This window comes from Grammomys surdaster, unplaced genomic scaffold (assembly GCF_004785775.1).
Source record: "Grammomys surdaster isolate TR1022 unplaced genomic scaffold, NIH_TR_1.0 126051, whole genome shotgun sequence".
Lineage (NCBI taxonomy): Eukaryota > Metazoa > Chordata > Mammalia > Rodentia > Muridae > Grammomys > Grammomys surdaster.
Window position 1 is genome coordinate 3869117 of NW_021620862.1, and position 19196 is coordinate 3888312.

The 19196-nt window shown below is 44.8% G+C and overlaps 1 protein-coding gene and 1 pseudogene across 1 annotated transcript in view; one reads left to right on the plus strand and one right to left on the minus strand.

The window, feature by feature from the left end:
- The window catches only part of Catspere (catsper channel auxiliary subunit epsilon), a 132251-nt gene extending 127704 nt beyond the window's left edge, over nucleotides 1-4547 (plus strand). Inside the window, exons 21-22 of the mRNA XM_028755266.1 lie at nucleotides 2006-2059; nucleotides 4374-4547. Coding sequence (XP_028611099.1) covers nucleotides 2006-2059; nucleotides 4374-4527 — 208 coding nt within the window. The 3' untranslated portion in view covers nucleotides 4528-4547. The remainder of the gene's footprint in view (nucleotides 1-2005; nucleotides 2060-4373) is intronic.
- A 6571-nt stretch (nucleotides 4548-11118) lies between these two features.
- On the minus strand, nucleotides 11119-18251 carry LOC114610649 (annotated as a pseudogene).
- Nucleotides 18252-19196: the final 945 nt, after the last annotated feature.

Below are 19196 nucleotides of genomic sequence, written 5' to 3' on the forward strand. Positions count from 1 at the left end.
TCTCTCTCTCTCTCTCTCTCTCTCTCTCTCTCTCTCTCTCTCTCTCTCTTTTGGTTTTTCGAGACAGGGTTTCTCTGTGTAGCCCTGGCTGTCCTGGAACTCACTCTGTAGACCAGGCTGGCCTTGAACTCAGAAATCCACCTGCCTCTTCCTCCCAAGTGCTGGGATTAAAGGCGTGCGCCACCACCGCCTGGCTTCACTCTCTTTTATACCTATTAACCTTATGTTTAGTCTTCTCATTGTGTCCTGGATTTCCTGGATGTTTTGGGTTAGGAGCTTTTTGCATTTTGCATTTTCTTTGACAATTGTGTCAATGTTTTCCATGGTATCTTCTGCACATGAGATTCTCTCTTCTATCTCTTGTATTCAGTTGGTGATGCTTACATCTATGACTCCTGATCTCTTTCTTGGGTTTTCTATCTCCAGGGTAGTCTCCCTTTGTGATTTATTGTTTCTATTCCCATTTTTGGATCCTGGATGGTTTTGTTCAAATTCTTCACCTGTTTGGTTGTGTTTTCCTGTAATTCTTTAAGGGTTTTTTTGTCTTTCCTCTTCAAGGGATTCTACCTGATTACTTGTGTTCTCCTGCATTTCTTTAAGGGAGTTACTTATGTCTTTCTTAAAGTCCTCTATCATCATCATGAGATGTGATTATAAATCATAGTCTTGCTTTTCAGTGTGTTGGGGTATCCAAGGCTCGCTGTGGTGGGAGAACCAGGTTCTGATGATGCCAAGTAGCCTTGGTTTCTGTTGCTTATTTTCTTGCCCTTGCCTCTCACCATCTCTATATTTTTTGTGTCAACTGGTCTTGCTGTCTCTGACTGTGGCTTGTCCCTCCTGGAAGCCTGTGTGTCAGTCAGTACTCCTGGAAGACCTGTTCTCTCTGGGAGGAATTTCGGTATGGAAAGCTGTGGTGCAGGGTCAGTTCCGGATCCTGATGGAAACCGGAAGGATCCTGTCCCCAGCTGTTCTTGGATTCTGTGTCCTGATGGCTCTGGGCAGGTTCCTCTTAGGCCCAGGAATCTGAGCAGAACTGGTGGTCTTACCTGTGCTCACGGGTATGTTGGCACCCCTGGGAGACCAGCTCTTACCTGACAGTATTCGTATATGGCGTGCTGTGGCACAGGATCAGCTCTGGGTACAGACAGAAACCTTAAACAGTCTTTACACTTTGTCATGCATGTCTGTTCTTATCAGCCTGAGAAGACCCAGAATCACCAAAGAGATAATTCTCTTGGATATGTCTGCTAAAAACTTTCCTAAATTAGGTTAATTGAGGAAGGCAGGACCCACCCTCAAAATGTGGGCTGAACATTCCATGGGCTAGGGTCCACTACTCGACAAAAGAGGAAAGTGAGCTGGGTACATCGAGCATCACTCTCGTCTTCCTCACATGGGTCAGCTGTGACTAGTTGCCATGCCTTCCTCCCCATGGTGGACTGTATGTCCTTGAAGTGTGAGCCAAAACAGACCCTTTCTTCCTCAAGTTGTTTTTCCCCCCTCAGGAGTTTGACCATAGCAATGCAAGACCTGACCCTCTGCTCCCTCATCTGGGAGGAATGGTTCTCATGAGGACTAACATAGAGCATGTATGCATTCTGCACAACACCGGGAACATAGTAAATGATCATTTAGCTAGCACCCAACTTCAGTGAACATAGGGGGTCAGTATGCAATGGTTAGCTGTGTAATACTTCTGAAGATACTTATGATTGTTCAACATTATGATTGTTCTGTATTATTAAAGTCATTATGACCGTTGCCTTGGAAACTACCACTCAAAGCGTGTAGTGTTGTGAAGACAAAAGCTCTGAGGAATCTCACAGTCACCTAAAGATGCAGCAATGGAAAAGTGCCGTAACTGTCCTGTAAATGCATGTCTACTATGTCCTTGTCAAGAAAATGACACCTTAATAGGGTCCCATATCATCTGATTGTGAGCGTAGATATGAATATTTTAAATGCATTTAACTTAATCTTTAATACTGTTTTTTCTAATTTGCAGTTTCTGTAACCTAACAACTATTTTTGCAATTGAGAGCTTGGGGATGATTCCCAGGTAATGGGCAGTACCTCCTGGTCCTGCGCTTTTTATGTGTTTGCTTGTTTTAGTCTGTTTCCTGTTTTGGCTTTTTTGAGACAAAATCTCGCAACCCAATCTAGCCTAGGACCCTTGGTTCCCCTATTTAAGCACAATGCCTGGTAGAAAGATGGTGGGTTATGCAGATCGTGGCTCAAAAGAGAACTTTTTGCTTGGTCACAGAGGAGAAAAATTACACTGAGATTACCTGCAGGCCCACAGAAACTAACTCTACAACAATCTGCTCAAGTAGAACACACCCCTTAAGTGTCTGGATTAAAAAGTAAGCCCTCTCGTGGGAGATACCTCTGCAGAATCCCAGATGAAGAGACTGACGTTAAGGGCCCTCAGCAGAGAGTAGCTTCCAATACCCATACACTCACATACACTCACACACACACTCACACATACTCATACACACATGGCTCATACACACATACATGCTCACCCATGCTGTCACAAATATACTGTCACACACACATACACATTTGTACATACACACAATGACTCACATACACACACACATACACACACACATGCACACACACTCACCATACACTCACACACACACTCACACTCACACATACTCATACACACACACACACCTACACATGTGCATGCTCTCACACACAATTACAAATGTTCAGTTACCACCAGCCATGTAACCAAGCCCTGAGCCTGGCAGGGTAGCTCCCTGTACTCTGTAGCCTGAGGTAAGGGGATCACTCGAGCTCAGTTGTTCCAGGCCAGTCTGGAAGCACACTGAGGCCAAGTCTCCCTGTGTGTCCCCATCCGTCCCTCTGTATTTGTGTCAGTGAGTGGTGACAGCATCTTCATGCTGAAGATCTCCAGACTTACCAGTTCTCCTTACTCTTTTGCATCCCTGGAATGTTACATGTTAACAATTGCCAAGACTTTTGAATACATCATGGACCTAGCCCCTTCTTTCCATTTCCTCACCCACATCACCACGCCCTTCTCCCATCCTGGCTCACACGGTACGAAACTCCCTCCTCTTTGACTAAACTCCAACTCTTTTCTTACTGTAAGCTTTTTCTTATCTGATGCATACCCACCTGTTTTTGGTTTTGTTTGTTTTGTTGTGGTGGGGGTGTTGATTTTGGGGGAAGGTATTTAGCTAGACTTTGGCTACTATGTGGGTTCTTCTTCTACCCTTCTCAATCCCTTTTCTTCCATTCTTTTAACCCTCTAACACAAGATGCAAGAGGGAAAAAAAAGGATAGAGGGGAAAGGAGGAGGGAGATGTTATTGTTCAGACTATTACCTGCTGATTAGGAGCACCGAGTTCCTTGGGGCAAGTTTGATCTTTGCCATCAGTATATCTAATTTCTTCTTCTTCTTCTTCTTCTTCTTCTTCTTCTTCTTCTTCTTCTTCTTCTTCTTCTCCTCCTCCTCCTCCTCCTCCTCCTCCTCCTCCTCCTCTTCCTTCTCCTCCTCCTCCTCCTTCTCTTCTTTATGAAGGGCCACTTAATAGACCACAACCAACCTACAACTCACCACAATCAGCCTCTCAGGGTCCTAGCAATTCTAGACCCTCTGAAACCCCCGAATACCAAACATCACAAAATTGCAGCTCTTGTGGTCAGTCTGAAGTAGCCCCACACCCCACACTTGGGATTAAAACAAAAGCACAGTTCTATTTCTGTGTTTTTTAAAGAAACAAAAATTCTCACAGCAGGCAGAGTGTGTGTGTGTTGGAGTGGGGGGGGGTGTCTTTTTTCCTTTTCCATTTTTCCCTCAGTGCTGTTAAGCACACCCAAGGACCTCATTCCTGGTAGACAAAGCCTCCGCCATTGAATCCACAGTGCCTTTGCCCGTCTCTCCTCATTTACAACCACACTGTCCTGTGGGTTCTAAAGCTTCAGTCACACAGAACTAGGTTACCTTCCAGACTGACCCAGAAGGTCCTCCTGGCTTCTTCATGTGTCCATGGCCATGCGTACATATCTCTCTCTTCCTGAAGCACTGTTCAGCCACAGTCACTTCCTCCTCTCCCAGGCTCCACTGGCTGGCTCTTACCTACACTTGGGTCTGTCCTCTGCACTGCTCCACGGGGTCCTCTCACGCTTCCTTCTCTCCCACCGATCACACTGGTCTCCCTGGTAAACCCCGAGCATATTTAACCAGCTTGAGGACCGAGGCTGGGGCTTATTACTCCACTCCCTGCCGCCAGCAAGGGAGGTAGCTGTTCTAAGACAGTGTGATTGAGTAGATTAACAGGCAGAGCGTGAATAATGACTTTCTGATGGCTCCTTTGTTGTTTTTATTCCAGATCGAGTATCTACCTGGTAGCTGCCTTGATTTTTGTCCTGATGCTCACCTTCATCAGTATTCTGATTCTGAGCTATTTCTGGTACTCAAAGATTTATAGACAGTTTATTTTTGAGCCACTTCACAAGCCTCCTGCAAAACAGAAGAAAAATTAGGAAATCTGAGAGTTAACTCTGAATACATATATGTTGATAGATAATATACATATGTGTAACTATATTAAGAATGTGTTTGCCTAAGAAACAGTAAATATAAACTCATACTATTATTAAATTCAATAGCTGAAAAATATTGTTAAATTACTCCCCCAAATAGCATACCTTATATTATTGTATTTGTTATTCCATTTTAACGATAGCATATATATTGTTAAATTGCATTTAAAAAAATAAAAAACACTTACCTTTCGCTATTATGATGCTTCCTAACAATGAAATTTTTGGCAGTGAATAAATGTGTCAAATATTACTTTATTGGATCATATGGAACCGTGTATAATTGTGGTTAATTTATATGTAAGAACTTAATAAAAGCACATTTATTTAAGTCATCTGTTTTTAAATAGATTTCAGAAGCTTTTTTAGTGATAGGTTTCACATATGAGTTGCAGATGTTATATGGAAAAGGTCATCTTGGGCTGGAGAGATGACTTAGTCATTAATTAAAGTCTAGGCTCACAACCAAAAATATATAAAGGGGCAGTTAATATTCTAAATTTTAGTGCTGTTTTAACCCTTCGACTTTCATGCTCAAAATAGGCTTCTTAATTTATCCAAACTATATTGGAACTTTTAAAATGTTATTTTACATGTGAGTGCGTGGGTGCGTGGGTGTGCGTGTGTGTGTGTGTGTGTGTGTGTGTGTGTGTGTGTGTGTGTGTGTGTAGATTATGCTGTCTGGAAATCAGTGCCGTTGTGGGCCCTGGGTCTTACTGTACCAATAACGAATGAAGTAGCGGCTAAGAGTTGGTGGCACATGTCTTTAATCTCAACACTTGGGAGGCAAAAGCAGGTGGATCTCTGTGTGTCCAAGGCCAGCCTGGTCTACAAAGTGAGTTCCAGGACAGCCAGGGTTACAAGGTGAAATTACGTCTTGAAAAATCAAAAGAAGAAAGAAAAAAAAATGGTTTGATTCTCGACGCTCACATGATGATTCATAGTAACCCAGTTCCAGGACACGTAGCGCCCTCTTCTGGCCTCTATTAATACTGCATGCATGTTAACACTTCCATACACATAAAATAAAAATAAAGAAAAATAAATAAAGAGCTTTTTTTTTTTTCTTTCGAGACAGGATTTCTCTGTGTAGTTCTGGCTGTCTTGGAACTCACTCTGTAGACCAGGCTGGCCTCGGACTCAGAAATTCGCCTGTCTCTGCCTCCCAAGTGCTGGGATTAAAGACGCGCGCCACCGCCGCCTGGCTAAAGGGCTTTTTTGTTATTGGATATATTATTTACATTTCAGATGTAGTCCCCTTTCCCCCCCACCCAGGAACCCCTTATCCCATCCCCCACCTCCTTCTTCTATGAGGATATGCCCCCACCCACCCTCCCACTCCCACCCACCCACCCACTCCCACCCACGATTTCTCCCACACTGGGGTATCCAGCCTTCACTGGATCAAGGACTTACTCACCCACCTACGCCTGACACTGCCATCCTCCCCTACATATACAGCTGGAGCCATGGGTCCCTCCCTATGTGCTCCCAGGCTGGTGGTTTAGACTCTGGGAGCTCTGGTTGGTTGGTATTGTTGCTCTCCTAAGAGGCCTCAAACCCTTTCAGCTCCTTTAGTCTTCTCTCTCACTCCTCCATTGGGAACCCCATCATCAGCTCAATAGTTACCTGTGAGCATCCACCTCTGTATATATCAGGCTCTGGCAGACCTCTAAGGAGACAGCTATATCAGGCTCCTGTCAGGATGCACTTCCTGGCATCCACATCAGCATCTACATTTTGGTGACTGCACAAAGGATGGATACTCAGGTGGAACAGTCTCTGAACAGCCCCTCCTTCAGTTTCTGTCCCATCCTTTGTATCCATATTTGCTTCCATGAGTATTTTGTTACACCTTCTAAGAAGGGCCAAAGCACCCACACTTTGGTCTTCCTTCTTCATGAGTTTCATGTGGTCTGTGAGTTTATCTTGGATATTGCAAGCTTTTGAGCTAATATCCAATTATTAGTGACTGCATACCATGTGTGTTTTTCTTGTGATTGGCTTACCTCACTCAGGATGATATTTTCTAGTTCCATCCATTTACCTAAGAATTTCTCAAATTCATTGATTTAGGTAGCTGAGTAATAGTCCATTGTGTAAATGTACCATATTCTCTATATCCATTCCTCTGTTGAAGGACATCTGGGTTCTTTCCAGCTTCTGGCTATTATAAATAAAGCTTCTATGAACACAGTGGAACATGTGACCTTGTTATATGTTGGAGCATCTTCTGGGTGTATGCCCAGGAGTGGTATAGCGAGGTCCTCAGGTAATGCTATGTCGAATGAATCGATTTTCTGAGGAACCGCCAGACTGATTTCCAGAGTGTTCTACCAGCTTGCAATCCCACCAACAATGGAGGAGTGTTCCTCTTTCTCCACATCCTCGCCAGCATCTGCTATCACCTGAGTTTTTGATCTTAGCCATTCTGACTGGTGTGAGGTGGAATCTCAGGGTTATTTTGATTTGCATTTCCCTGATGACTAAGGATGTTGAACATTTCTATAGGTACTTCTTGACCATTCGAGTTTCCTCAGTTGAGAATTCTTTGTTTAGCTCTATACCCCATTTTAATAAGTTATTTGGTTGTCTGGAGTCTAATTTCTTGAGTTCTTTGTATATATTGGATATTAGCTCTCCATCAGATGTAGGATTGGTAAAGATCTTTTCCCAGTCTGTTGGTTGCTGTTTTGTCCTATTGAAAGCGTCCTTTGCCTTACAGAAACTTTGCAATTTTATGAGGTCCCATTTGTCAATTCTTAATATTAGAGCACAAGCCATTGGTGTTCTTTCATGAACATTTTCCCTGTGCCACACTTTATCTTCTATTAGTTTCAGTGTATCTGGTTTTAGGTGGAGGTCCTTTATCCACTTGGACTTGAGCTTTGTACAAGGAGATAAGAATGAATCGATTTGCATTATTCCACATGCTGACCTACAGTTGAACCAGCACCATTTGTTGAAAATGCTGTCCTTTTCCACTGGACAGTTTTAGCTCCTTTGTCAAAGATCAAGTGACCATAAGTGTGTGGGTTTATTTCTGGATCTTGAATTCTATTCCATTGATCTTCCTGCCTGTCTCTGTACCAATACCATGCAGTTTTTATCACTCTGTAGTACAGTTTGAGGTCAGGGATTGTGATTCCTCCAGAAGTTCTTTTATTGTTGAGAATAGTTCCCACTATCCTGGGTTTTTGTTATTTATTCCAAATGAATTTGCAAATTGCTCTTTCTATCTCTATGAAGAGCTGAGTTGGAATTTTGATGGAGATTGCAGTGAATCTGTAGATGGCTTTTGGAGAGATGGCCATTTTTACTATATTAATCCTGCCAATCCATGAGCATGGGAGATCTTTCCATTTTCTCAGATCTTTGATTTCTTTCTTCAAAGACTTGAAGTTCTTGTCATACAGATCTTTCACTTGCTTGGTTAGATTCACACCAAGGTATTTTATATTATTTGTGACTATTGTGAAGGGTGTCATTTCCATAATTTCTTTCTCAGCCTGTTTATCCTTCGAGTAGAGGAAGGCGACTGATTTGTTTGAGTTGATTTTATATCCAGCCACTTTGCTGAAGTTGTTTATCAGGTTTAGGAGTTCTCTGGTGGAAGTTTTAGGGTCACTTAAGTATACTATCATATCATCTGCAAATAGTGTAATTTTGACTTCTTCCTTTCCTATTTGTATTCCTTGACTTCCTTTTGTTGTCCAATTGCTCTGCCTAGGACTTAGAGTACTATATTGAATAGGTAGGGAGAGAGTGGGCAGCCTTGTCTAGTACCTGATTTTAGTGGAATTGCTTCCAGTTTCTCTCCATTTAGTTTGATGTTGGCTACTGGCTTGCAGTATATTGCTTTTACTATGTTTAGGTATGGGCCTAGGATTCCTGATCTTTCCAGGACTTTTACCATAAAAGGATGTTGAATTTTGTCAAATGCTTTCTCGGCATCTAGTGAGACAATCATGTGGGTTTTTTTCCCTTTGAGTTTGTTTATATAGTGGATTACATTGATGGATTTCCGAATATTGAACCATCCCTGCATTTCTGGTATAAAGCATGCATGATCATGATGGATGATTGTTTTGATGTGTTCTTGGATTCGGTTTGTGAGAATTTTATTGAGTATTTTTGCATCAATATTCATAAGGGAGATTGGTCTGAAGTTCCCTTTCTTTGTTGGGTCTTTGTGTGGTTTAGGTATGAGCATAACTGTGGCTTCCTAGAACTAATTGGTTAGTGTTCCTTCTGTTTCTATTTTGTGGAATAGTTTCAAGAGAATTGTTATTAGGTCTTCCTTGAAGGTCTGATAGAATTCTGCACTAAAACCATCTTACCTGGGCTTTTTTTTTGGGGGGGGGGGAGACTTTTAATAGACTGCTGGTATTTCTTTAGGGGTTATGGGACTGTTTAGATGGTTTATCTGATCCTGATTTAACTTTAGTACCTGGTAGCTGTCTAGAAAGTTGTCCATTTCATCCAGATTTTCCAGTTTTGTTGAGTATAGGATTTGATGATTTTTTTTAATTTCCTCAGTTTCTGTTGTTATGTCTCCCTTTTCAGTTCTGATTTTATTAATTTGGATACTGTCTCTGTGCCCTCTGGTTAGTCTGGCTAAGGGTTTATCTATCTGGTTGATTTTCTCAAAGAACCAGCTCCTGGTTGTTGATATTTTGTACAGTTTTGTTGTTGTTGTTGTTGTTTCTACTTGGTTGATTTCAGCCATGAGTTTGATTATTTTCTGCCGTCTACTCCTCTTGGGTGTATTTGCCTCTTTTTGTTCTAGAACTTTCAGCTGTGCTATCAAATTGCTAGTGAGTGCTCTCTCCAGTTTCTTTTTTAGGCACTTAGAGCTATGAGTCTTCCCCTTAGCACTGCTTTGTGTCCCACAAGTCTTGGCATGACAAGCCTTCATTTTCATTGAATTCTAAAAAGTCTTTAATTTCTTTATTTCTTCCTTGATCAAGTCATCACTGAGTAGAGCGTTATTCAGTTTCCACGTGTATGTGGGTTTTCCATTGTTTTTGTCATTATTGAAGACCAGCTTTAGTCCGTGGTGATCTGATAAGGATGCAAGAGATTTTTTCAATCTTTTTGTATCTGTAGAGGCCTGTTTTGTGACCAATTATATGGTCTATTTTGGAGAAGGTACCATGAGGTGCTGAGAAAAAGGTATATTCTTTTGTTTTAGGATGAAATGTTCTATAGATGTCTGTTAAGTCCATTTGGTTCATAAGTTCTGTTAGTTTCACTGTGTCTCTGTTTAGTTTCTGTTTCCGTGATCTATCCATTGCTAAGAGTGGGCTGTTGAAATCCCCCACTATTATTGTGTGAGGTGTAATGTGTGTTTTGAGCTTTAGTAAAATTTCCTTTATGTATGTGGGTGCCCTTGCATTTGGGGCATAGATGTTCAGAATTGAGAGTTCATCTTGGAAGATTTTTCCTTTGATAAGTATGAAGTGTCCTTCTTTATCTTTTTTGATTACTTTTTGTTGGAAGTTGATTTTATTTGATATTAGAATGGCTACTCCAGCTTGTTTTGTAAGACCCTCAGAGTGAGGACCCCACTGCTTGACAGGCAGCACGATTCTACCCCAAATCACTCACAAGAAACAAGTCTTGATGCAAACAGCAAGAGGATTTATTCAAAACCAGCGCACTGGGGCTTCACTTGTATTCCACTCAGGGGTAGAGGAGATCAGCCCCAAGCAGTAAAAAAACACTTCAGCTTTTATAGGGTAAAAACACAACCAAGGGGGTAGGGAAACACAGCACTCTCATTGGCTCCTTTAAAATTGGCATGCACTATCTTAGCATAACATCAGGTTCAGAGTCAGGGGCTCACATGTTCTCTGTACCTGTTTTTCTTAGAACTGTTTACTCTTCTTTAGAACTGTTGGACCATCTGATCTTATGGTTAGTTAGCTTCACGGAAAGTGGGAGGTGGAGTTCCTGTTTTTCTTACTCCAACTGGGCCAGAGGGCCCCAAGCTGAGTTTTCAGGCCCAAGTTAAAATTTTCCATCCCTTCATTCCCCACTTTTTCTTTTTGTGGGTTCTAATCCTAGAACCTTAATTTGCAGTATCATTATATTCATCTGTGAGCCCCTGCTGATGTAAAGACTGGTATTGCTGTCTAACCATTAAAATCTGCACACTACTAACTCTTTCTCTAACAAAAGTAACTAATCTATTTAAAATGTATGGTTCAAGGGTTAAAAGCAGTAGCAAAATTAGTAACAGTCCCATGAGGGATGACATCAAGGTGGTCAGCCAAGGAGATCTACTAAACCAGCCTTCAAACCATACCTGTTGTGCCTCTCAGTCTCTCTGTCTTTTATCTAATCTTTCTATTAGCTTACTCATGGAGTCTTTAATTACTCTAGAATGATCAACATTAAAGTAACATTCTTTTCTAAGGGCCACACAAAGCCCTCTATCTTTAAGGAATAACAAATCTAATCTAATCTTGTATTCTGTAACACTACTTCAGACAGGGAGGTTAAAGACTCTTCTAATTGGGATATAGACTATTCTATGGCTTTAAGATCTTCATCTATGGCTGCCCTCAACTCAGTAAAATAATGGGGGGCCTGGATTAAGGTAGCCATCCCAGTGTCAACTCCAGCCACCACTCTCACTCCCAAGAGTACAGCCAGGGTCAAGGACACAGGCTCTCTCCTGTAGTGTCTAGGGCATAATTCGAACTCATCTACAAAAGAATCTTCAGGGTGGTACAAGACTCTGGGCACTAGCTGTACAAGCACACAATAATCTTTGGTGCTGTTAAAAATTGTGGTGGATACACAAGGGGTTAACCCGGTATTGTATGCCCACCATTTATCGGTTTCTGAAACTAAATACCTGGTCTCGGAAGTTCGGGGGCTCTTGAGTGTCTCATTGCAAAGATGTTTAAGTGTAAGGGGTAGGCTCCCTAGAGAGGTTCTTTTTCCCGAAACTTCAGTCAGGGTTAATCTGTTTCCTGAGGTCCAGCTACAAGACTCATGGCTGGTGGTGTTATTAAATTCACCTGACAAGGTTATACTCTCATAATAAGGTGGCCCCGAAGATAGGAGCAACCAATATGAATTGGTTAAATTGAGATTTGAAATATTCAGCACTGAGAAGGCCCCTTGAATAAGGTTGAAGAGTCTTTGCCCTGTGCTACTGGCAGACATGGCAGTAGGGGCTATTGTCAGACTACTGTGATTTACCAGGGCTTGGGTAACCTCGGGGCCTTCGGGAGTGGGCTGTGCCACAGGTGGAGCAGGTGGTGGTGCTGGAGCTGGGGGATCCTGCTCTGGGAGCACCTTATTGGGTCCCATGGATTGTCCAGGGGCACTCTCAATCTTCTGACAGAGGCTTAGTAGAATGCCATCATCATAACCTTCTTTATATAGCCTAAGACCCCAATATTTAGGTCTCCCCCACTCTGCCTGCTTCCCTTTTTCTGTGAAGGTTATATTAAGGGTGAGGTACCGAGGTTTTCCAGCATTACAGTTATAATAAAAGTCACCTGTGTGGTCAGATGGTCCCTCATACTTAAGCAAAGAGACTTGAATGTAATCATCTCTCGTCACAGTCCACCAAACATGGCCCGATCTCTCAAACCCCCATTTGGCACAATAGTAAGAATCAGCTCCCCCGCATCCCCTTCTCAGGGCACCCTTGGCGGGGCAGACATAAAAGTGGGCACTAAGAGTCTCGGCCCACTTCTGACACGTAAAGATTTTTTCTCCTGACACATATATAGAGGGGAACCAACTCCCTAGGGGCTGCACTGTGGTATTACTATATAGTACCTGTTCATATCCATCTTGAAGTACCCAGGTAAGCCAATAAGGTTGGTGGGGGTTAGGACCTGGCTTCTGGCCCATCCCACACACAATTTTAAGCTTAAGAGGGTTATCAGTATGTTCCACCCTCCAGTCCTTAGTCTCTGAAATGTGGGCCTTCTTGACATGGGAGGCATAAATCTAGCTAGGAATCCCCTCCGCCTTAACAGCTATAGGAGTCATTAGCAGCACCAGGTATGGTCCCTTCTACCAAGATTCTAAGTTCCCCGACCGGTGACAACGGACGTACACAGGATCGCCAACCTGGAACTGGTGAGGGATCAGTGTGTCTCCAGCAGCATAAGTGTCTTTCAGCTGATTCCACGCCTGCTGGCGGACTAACTCTAGGGCTTTAAGTCTGGCATGCAAGGATTGAGAAGAAACAACATCAGGGTTATGTACCTCCCCAGCCTCCACCAAGGGTGGTGGACCACCACAAAGTAATTTAAAAGGAGTCAGCCCAAATTTTCTAGGGGTGTTCCAAACTCGGAACAGGGCAAAGGGAAGGAGAGTTGTCCAATCTCCCACACCGGTCTCTAAGGCTAATTTGGTCAAGGTATCTTTTAATGTTCTATTCATTTTTTTCTACCTGTCCCAAGCTCTGGGGTCTGTAAGCACAATGTAATTTCCAATTAAACACCATAAACTTGGCATGACCCTGACTTACCTGGGCAACAAGTGTAGGTCCGTTGTCTGAAGCTATTACCTTAGGAATATCAAATAGAGGAAAGATTTCTTCCAGGATTTTCTTGGCCACCACGGTGGCTGTCTCCATCTTTGTGGGGAAGGCTTCCGCCCATCCTGAGAAGGTATCTATGAAAACTAAAAGGTATTTATTGTCGTACCTAGCTGGTTTAACTTAAGTGAAATCTACTTCCCAGTAGGCCCCTGGCCTATTTCCTCTGAGCCTTCTTCCAGGTAGAAGTCTTGAAGATCCTGCATTTGTCAACTGGCACGATACTCACTGTTTCACCACTCACTGCCTCAACAATTTCTGATAGCCTTAGGATGTGGTAGGGTGAAGATTCTACGGTCTTCTTAAGATGTTTGGTGCCAAGGTGAGTAAGTTGATGGAGCTGTTGCACATACTTAATGGCTTCCTTTTTTGGCAGGATGTTTTTCCCATCTCCAGTCTCTCTCACCCCGTAGGGAGATTCTTTAGTAAATCTAAGTTGGTCTATTTCTTGCTTATCTTCATGGGAATAAACAACATCAGTAGCACATAGTCCAATCCCACAGTCAGTCAGGGGAAGAATCCTTGTTCCTTGGGCAGCCCTCTTGGCCACAAGGTCCACCATCTGGTTCCCTGCTGCAACTGTATCCTTAGTTTTCTGGTGTCCAGTGCAGTGTATGGTAGCAACCTTCTTAGGGAGGTGAATGGCTTCTAGGAGACTTAAAATTTCTTCTTTGTTCTTAATGTCCTTCCCAGTCAATGTAAGTAGCCCTCTCTGCCAGTAGATGGCACCATGCAAATGGGCAGTTGCAAAAGCATATCAACTGTCTGTGTAAACGTTCACTGTCCTCCCCTCTGCTAAGCGCAGGGCTTGGATGAGAGCAATCAATTTTGCTTTCTGAGCCGAGGTTCCCTCAGGCAGCCTACTCGCCCCTATGGTATGTCCTCTATATACCACTGCCACTCCCACCATCCTCTTACCTTCTACCACAAAGCTGCTCCCGTCAGTGTACCAAGTGAGGCCATTTGGCCATGGTCTGTCCTGGAGGTCCTTCCTGACCCCAGTTTCTTCAGCCAGAATATCAGCACAGTTATGTACCACAGTTTCATCAGTACTTTCAGGGAGCAGAGTGGCTGGGTTAAAGATGGCTGGCGGGGCAAACATGATCCTCTCAGTCAATAACAGGCTCTGGTAGTGAGTCATTCGAGCATTGGCAAACCAGTGATCTGGGGGGCTGCCTAATGATGCTCTCCAGGGTGTGGGGTGCAATGATGGGTTATTTGCTGGCCCATGGTGCGACGCGCCGCCTCGCCGATAAGGAGAACACGCCACACTCAGGATTCTTCTGACAGCAGTTTACTTGTTACAGCTCTTTTAGATGGTGTTACAGCTCTCTTAGATGGTAGTGTTACAGCTCTCTTAGATGGTAGTGGCGAAGGACCCAGAGCCCCAGAACCCATGGCTTATATAGAGTCCTGGGAGAACTTACTGCATGCTCATTGGCTCCTTAAGTGATGCCTAATTAGCATACTAGTTTTTCATTGGCTCTTGGAGTGAGGCCTAATTAGCATATTAATTTCTGCTCTTTGCGCATGCGTACATTTGGCTTGGCTCTGACTGAAGCCAGAGCGCGGGAAGCCGGCGCGCCCTGCGCAGGCGCACTTCCATTCATGACTCTGTCAGAGCCGAGAGGCAGGGAGCCGGCGCGCCTTGCTCGGGCGCACTTTACTTCACGGCTCCCTCACTGAGCCGAGAAGCAGGGAGCCAGCGCGCCTTGCTTGGGCGCACTCTACTTCACTGCTCCCTCACTGGGCCGCGCCATTGAATGCGGCTTCCTAATGGAGCCGCGCCATTGACAAATGGCGAACGCGGCTCCCAACACCATGGTAAGCTTATCAGCGTCCTTGACCAGTAGGGCCACTGCAGCAATGGATCACAAGCAAGTGGGCCATCCGCTGGCCACAGGGTCAAGCTTCTTTGAAAGACAGGCAACTGGTCTTTTCCAAGGCCCTAATGGCTGTGTCAGCACTCCTCAGGCCACTTCCACCCTTTCATTCACATATAGCATAAAGGGCTTCGAGTCATCTGGCAAGGCCAACACAGGGGCTGACAACAGGGCATGCTTGATGTTATCAAATGCCTCTTGGTGAATTTTTTTCCAATTGAACTCGACCCCTTCTTTTGTCAGCAGGTAGAGGGGAGCTGCCAGCATAGCAAACCCCAGGATCCAGAGTCTGCAAAATCCAGCCGTACCCAAAAACTCCTGCACTTGTCTCGGGCTTTTTGGGGTGGGGATCTGAGTCACTGTCTTTTTTCTGGCTTCTATCAGCCATCTTTTCCCCCCTTTTAAACTGTAGCCCAGGTACATTACCTCCTCCTTTTAGATTTGAGCTTTTCTTATCGAAGCCTGATATCCCAACCAAGCTAATTTGGTCAGGAACTTCTGGGTGCCTGGTAGGCACTCTTTTTGGCTAGATCCTGTCAATAATAGGTCATCAACATATTGGAGGAAGGTGACCTGGGGATTCTCAGCCTGGAATGGAGCCAGATCTCAGTGCAATGTTTCATCAAAGTGGGGGAATTCTTAAATCCCTGAGGAAACCTGGTCCAGGTGAGCTGACCGGTCCTTCCAGTTTCTGGGTCTCTCCACTAGAAGGTGAAAAGTAGTTGACTGTTAGGATGTAGCCTTAGACAGAAAAACGTGTCCTTCCAGTCTAATACTGTATACCATACCCACTGTGGTGGGAGAGAGCTCAACAGGTTATAGGGATTTGGGACCATAAGGTGAATGTCTTGCACCCTCTTGTTTACTTCCCTCAGATCTTGCACTGGCCGGAAGTCCCCTGTCCCTGGCAATAAAGGAGTGTTCCAGGGGGAATGGCATGGCACCAGAATGTCTAGCTGCAGTGGTCTCTGAATGTGAGGCCTGACTCCTGCATTGGCTTCCGGGTTCATAGGATATTGTCTCACAGCTACAGGTTCGGAGCTGGCTTTTAATTCTATTACCAAGTGGGGGGGGACTTCATGGGCAAGTCCCATCCCAGCAGTCTCAGCCCATGCTTCGGGGAACTCTACCAGCCAGTTCTCCATATCCAAGCTGGGGCTCTTGGTTGTATAAAGCCGGTATTCATCATCTAGGCTCAAAGTTAATACCGTAAGCGTCCTTCCAGCAGCAGTTAATACTGCTGGTCCACTTGGTTTAAAGAAAATTTGTGCACCCATTTTAGTGAGAAGGTCTCTCCCCAGCAAGGGGGCAGAGCATTCAGGTATCACCAAAAATGAGTGGGTTACCCATCATTACCACTCCCAGATCAACTGTTCTTCAGGTAGTCCGTGAGTACTGCCACTGCCCTGCTGCCCCCAGCACCCAAGACTTTTTGCTTTCTACCTTTCCTAGTGGTTGTAGTAAGACAGAATGTTGCGCTCCAGTGTCAACCAGAAAATCTACTGGCCCTCCAGTAGATTTGCCTCTCCACTCTTAAGGTTACCCTAGGCTCAGAGAGGGGATCTGAGCCCCATAGGTCCTAGTCTTCATCTTCTAGGGCCAGGACCTTGGGGGTCCTGCCCCTCTTCTTCAGGCATTCTCTAGACCAATGTCCCTTTTCCTTGTAGTAGGCGCATTGGTCTTTTCAAGGGGTCCTCTAGGTGAAGGTCTAGGAGGTCCTCTGCTGCTCAGGTTCCCTGACTGTCTAAATCGGCCTCTTATTTGTCCTCTATCTCTCTCTCTCTCTCCTACTACTGCAGCCAAGATTCTGGTCAGATTCTTCTCTTGTTTCCTATCTCTTCTATCTACTCTCTCCTCCCTCTCTTTTTCCTTTCTCTGTTCTTTTTCTTCCTCTGTTTCTCTTTTATGGTACACCTTCTCTGCTTCCTTAACTAAATCTTGTAGGGTATAATCCTGCAACCCCTCAATCCACTGTAACTTTTTCCTAATATCACTTGCTGACTGCCCGATAAACGCTAATGCCACTGAGGCTTTCTGCCCTTCTGAGGTTGGGTCAAAAGGGGTATATCTCCTAAATGCCTCCATGAGGCGCTCCAGCAAAACTGATGGCGGCTCAGTAGCTCCCTGTATAACCTCTCTTACCTTTGCCTAATTGGTGGGTCGCCGAGCAGCCCCACAGAGACCTGCCACTAGAGTCTGGTGGTAGGTGGCCAACCTCTCCTCACCTGCAGCCATGTAGAAGTCCCAAGCAGGTTGCATCAGGGGAAATTCAGCTTCTATCAGGTTTTAAAGCTGAGTGGGCCATCTGTCAGTCCCTGGGACATTTTTCCTAGCTTCCAGCAGGATTCTCTCCTGCTCCTTGGTAGTAAAGGAGGTCTGAAGCAGTTGTTGCCAGTCATCCCAGATGGGTTGATGGGAAAACATAAGAGACTCAATCAACCCTGTGAGCTTAGTGGGCTCATCTGAAAAAGAGGGGTGGTTAGTTTTCCAATTGTATAAGTCTGAAGATGAAAAAGGTCAATACTGTAGGGGCTGCAAGCCTTGACCAACCAGAATCTGTGCGCCAAAGGTGTGCAGAGGTAAAGTGACCACTGGGTCAGGAACATCTGGAAAGGCCCCCCCTCTGGCTCCTGGTTCCAGTGCCTGGCCCCTGACCCATGGCTCCCTCTGGGGGTGCAGAGGGACCTGCTCCACTAGTCAGTGTGGCAGGTGTCAGGGGTAGGTTAGAGGGGGTGGGATCTCCGGCCAGTCCAGAGGTTCCTCAGTGTCAGGATAGATACCATTACGGGGAACCGGGATCGGGCTTCGGTTCTCCTTCTTAACATTTCCCCGGTCATTCTTCTTCTCTTTTCTAGGGGACTCTTCCTTTAGATCCAAGACTCGGGTACTTGACTCCTGGGCTTTCTTACCCAGGGCTTGACCCAGGGGGGAGGATCTTCTACCAAATCCTTCCAGACAGTGATGTAGGGTTGTTGGTCCAGGTGAAACCCTGGACCTTCCCAAAAAACAATGTCTTTTACACCTAATATTACTTCTAAGTTAAATGTTCCTTCTGGGGGCCAATCAACATCAAAAGTGGAAAACTCTGAGGTGCAGAAAATCTGCCATGGTCTCTTCCTAACCTCTACAGATAGGTTGTGGGCTCTAGTCTTAACTTCAGTCCAATGGTCAAGAGTCAAGCTAAGTGGGGTCATCACGGTCTGTCCCATCATCACGTACAAGACAATACACAAAAACATCAAACAGCAAACAGAAACCAAAAGAATCAGAAGGCACCGGCCATGCAGAGTGCACCACAGACACAAGAAAGATTCAGACAGATGAGGCTTTCAGGGCTTCTCTCTCAGAAGCAAAACACAGTCCTCATTCCTCAGATGGGAGGCCACCAGGCGTCCCTGGTCCCCCTCACTTCCTAGGGTGTCCCCCAGGGCGGCAGCCTGTAGTCCTCCAGGCACATCTACCAACTACTGCTCCCCAGCCTTTATGGCCAGCAAAGTGGCTGCAAAACCAAAAGCGCTTTTCCCTGACTCGCATCAACAGAGAACAGAAGAAAACATCAAAAAACAACACACACACACACACACACACACACCGGCTGGCTTCCCGACACTCACAGGGGTCCCCCTTATCTCCAAGGTTGTTTTCGAAAGTGAGGGATGATCACAGATCCTGGATGAACCCCCAAATGTAAGACCCTCAGAGTGAGGACCCCACTGCTTGACGGACAACACAATTCTACCCCAAATCACTCACAAGTCATCATGCAAACAGCAAGAGGATTTATTCAAAACCAGCACACTGGGGCTTCACTCGTATCCCATGCAGGGGCAGAGGAGATCAGCCCCAAGCAGCTTTTATAGGGTAAAAACACAACCAAGGGGGTAGGGAAACACAGCATTCTCATTGGCTCCTTTAAAATTGGCATGCACTGTCTTAGCATAACATCAGGTTCAGAGTCAGGGGCTCACATGTTCTCTGTACCTGTTTTTCTTAGAACTGTTTACTCGGACCATCTGCTCTTATGGTTAGCTAGCTTCATGGAAAGTGGGGGATGGAGTTCCTGTTTTTCTTACTCCAAATGGGCCAGAGGGCCCCAAGCTGAGTTTTCGGGGCCAAGTTAAAATTTTCCATCCCTTCAGTTTCTTGGGACCATT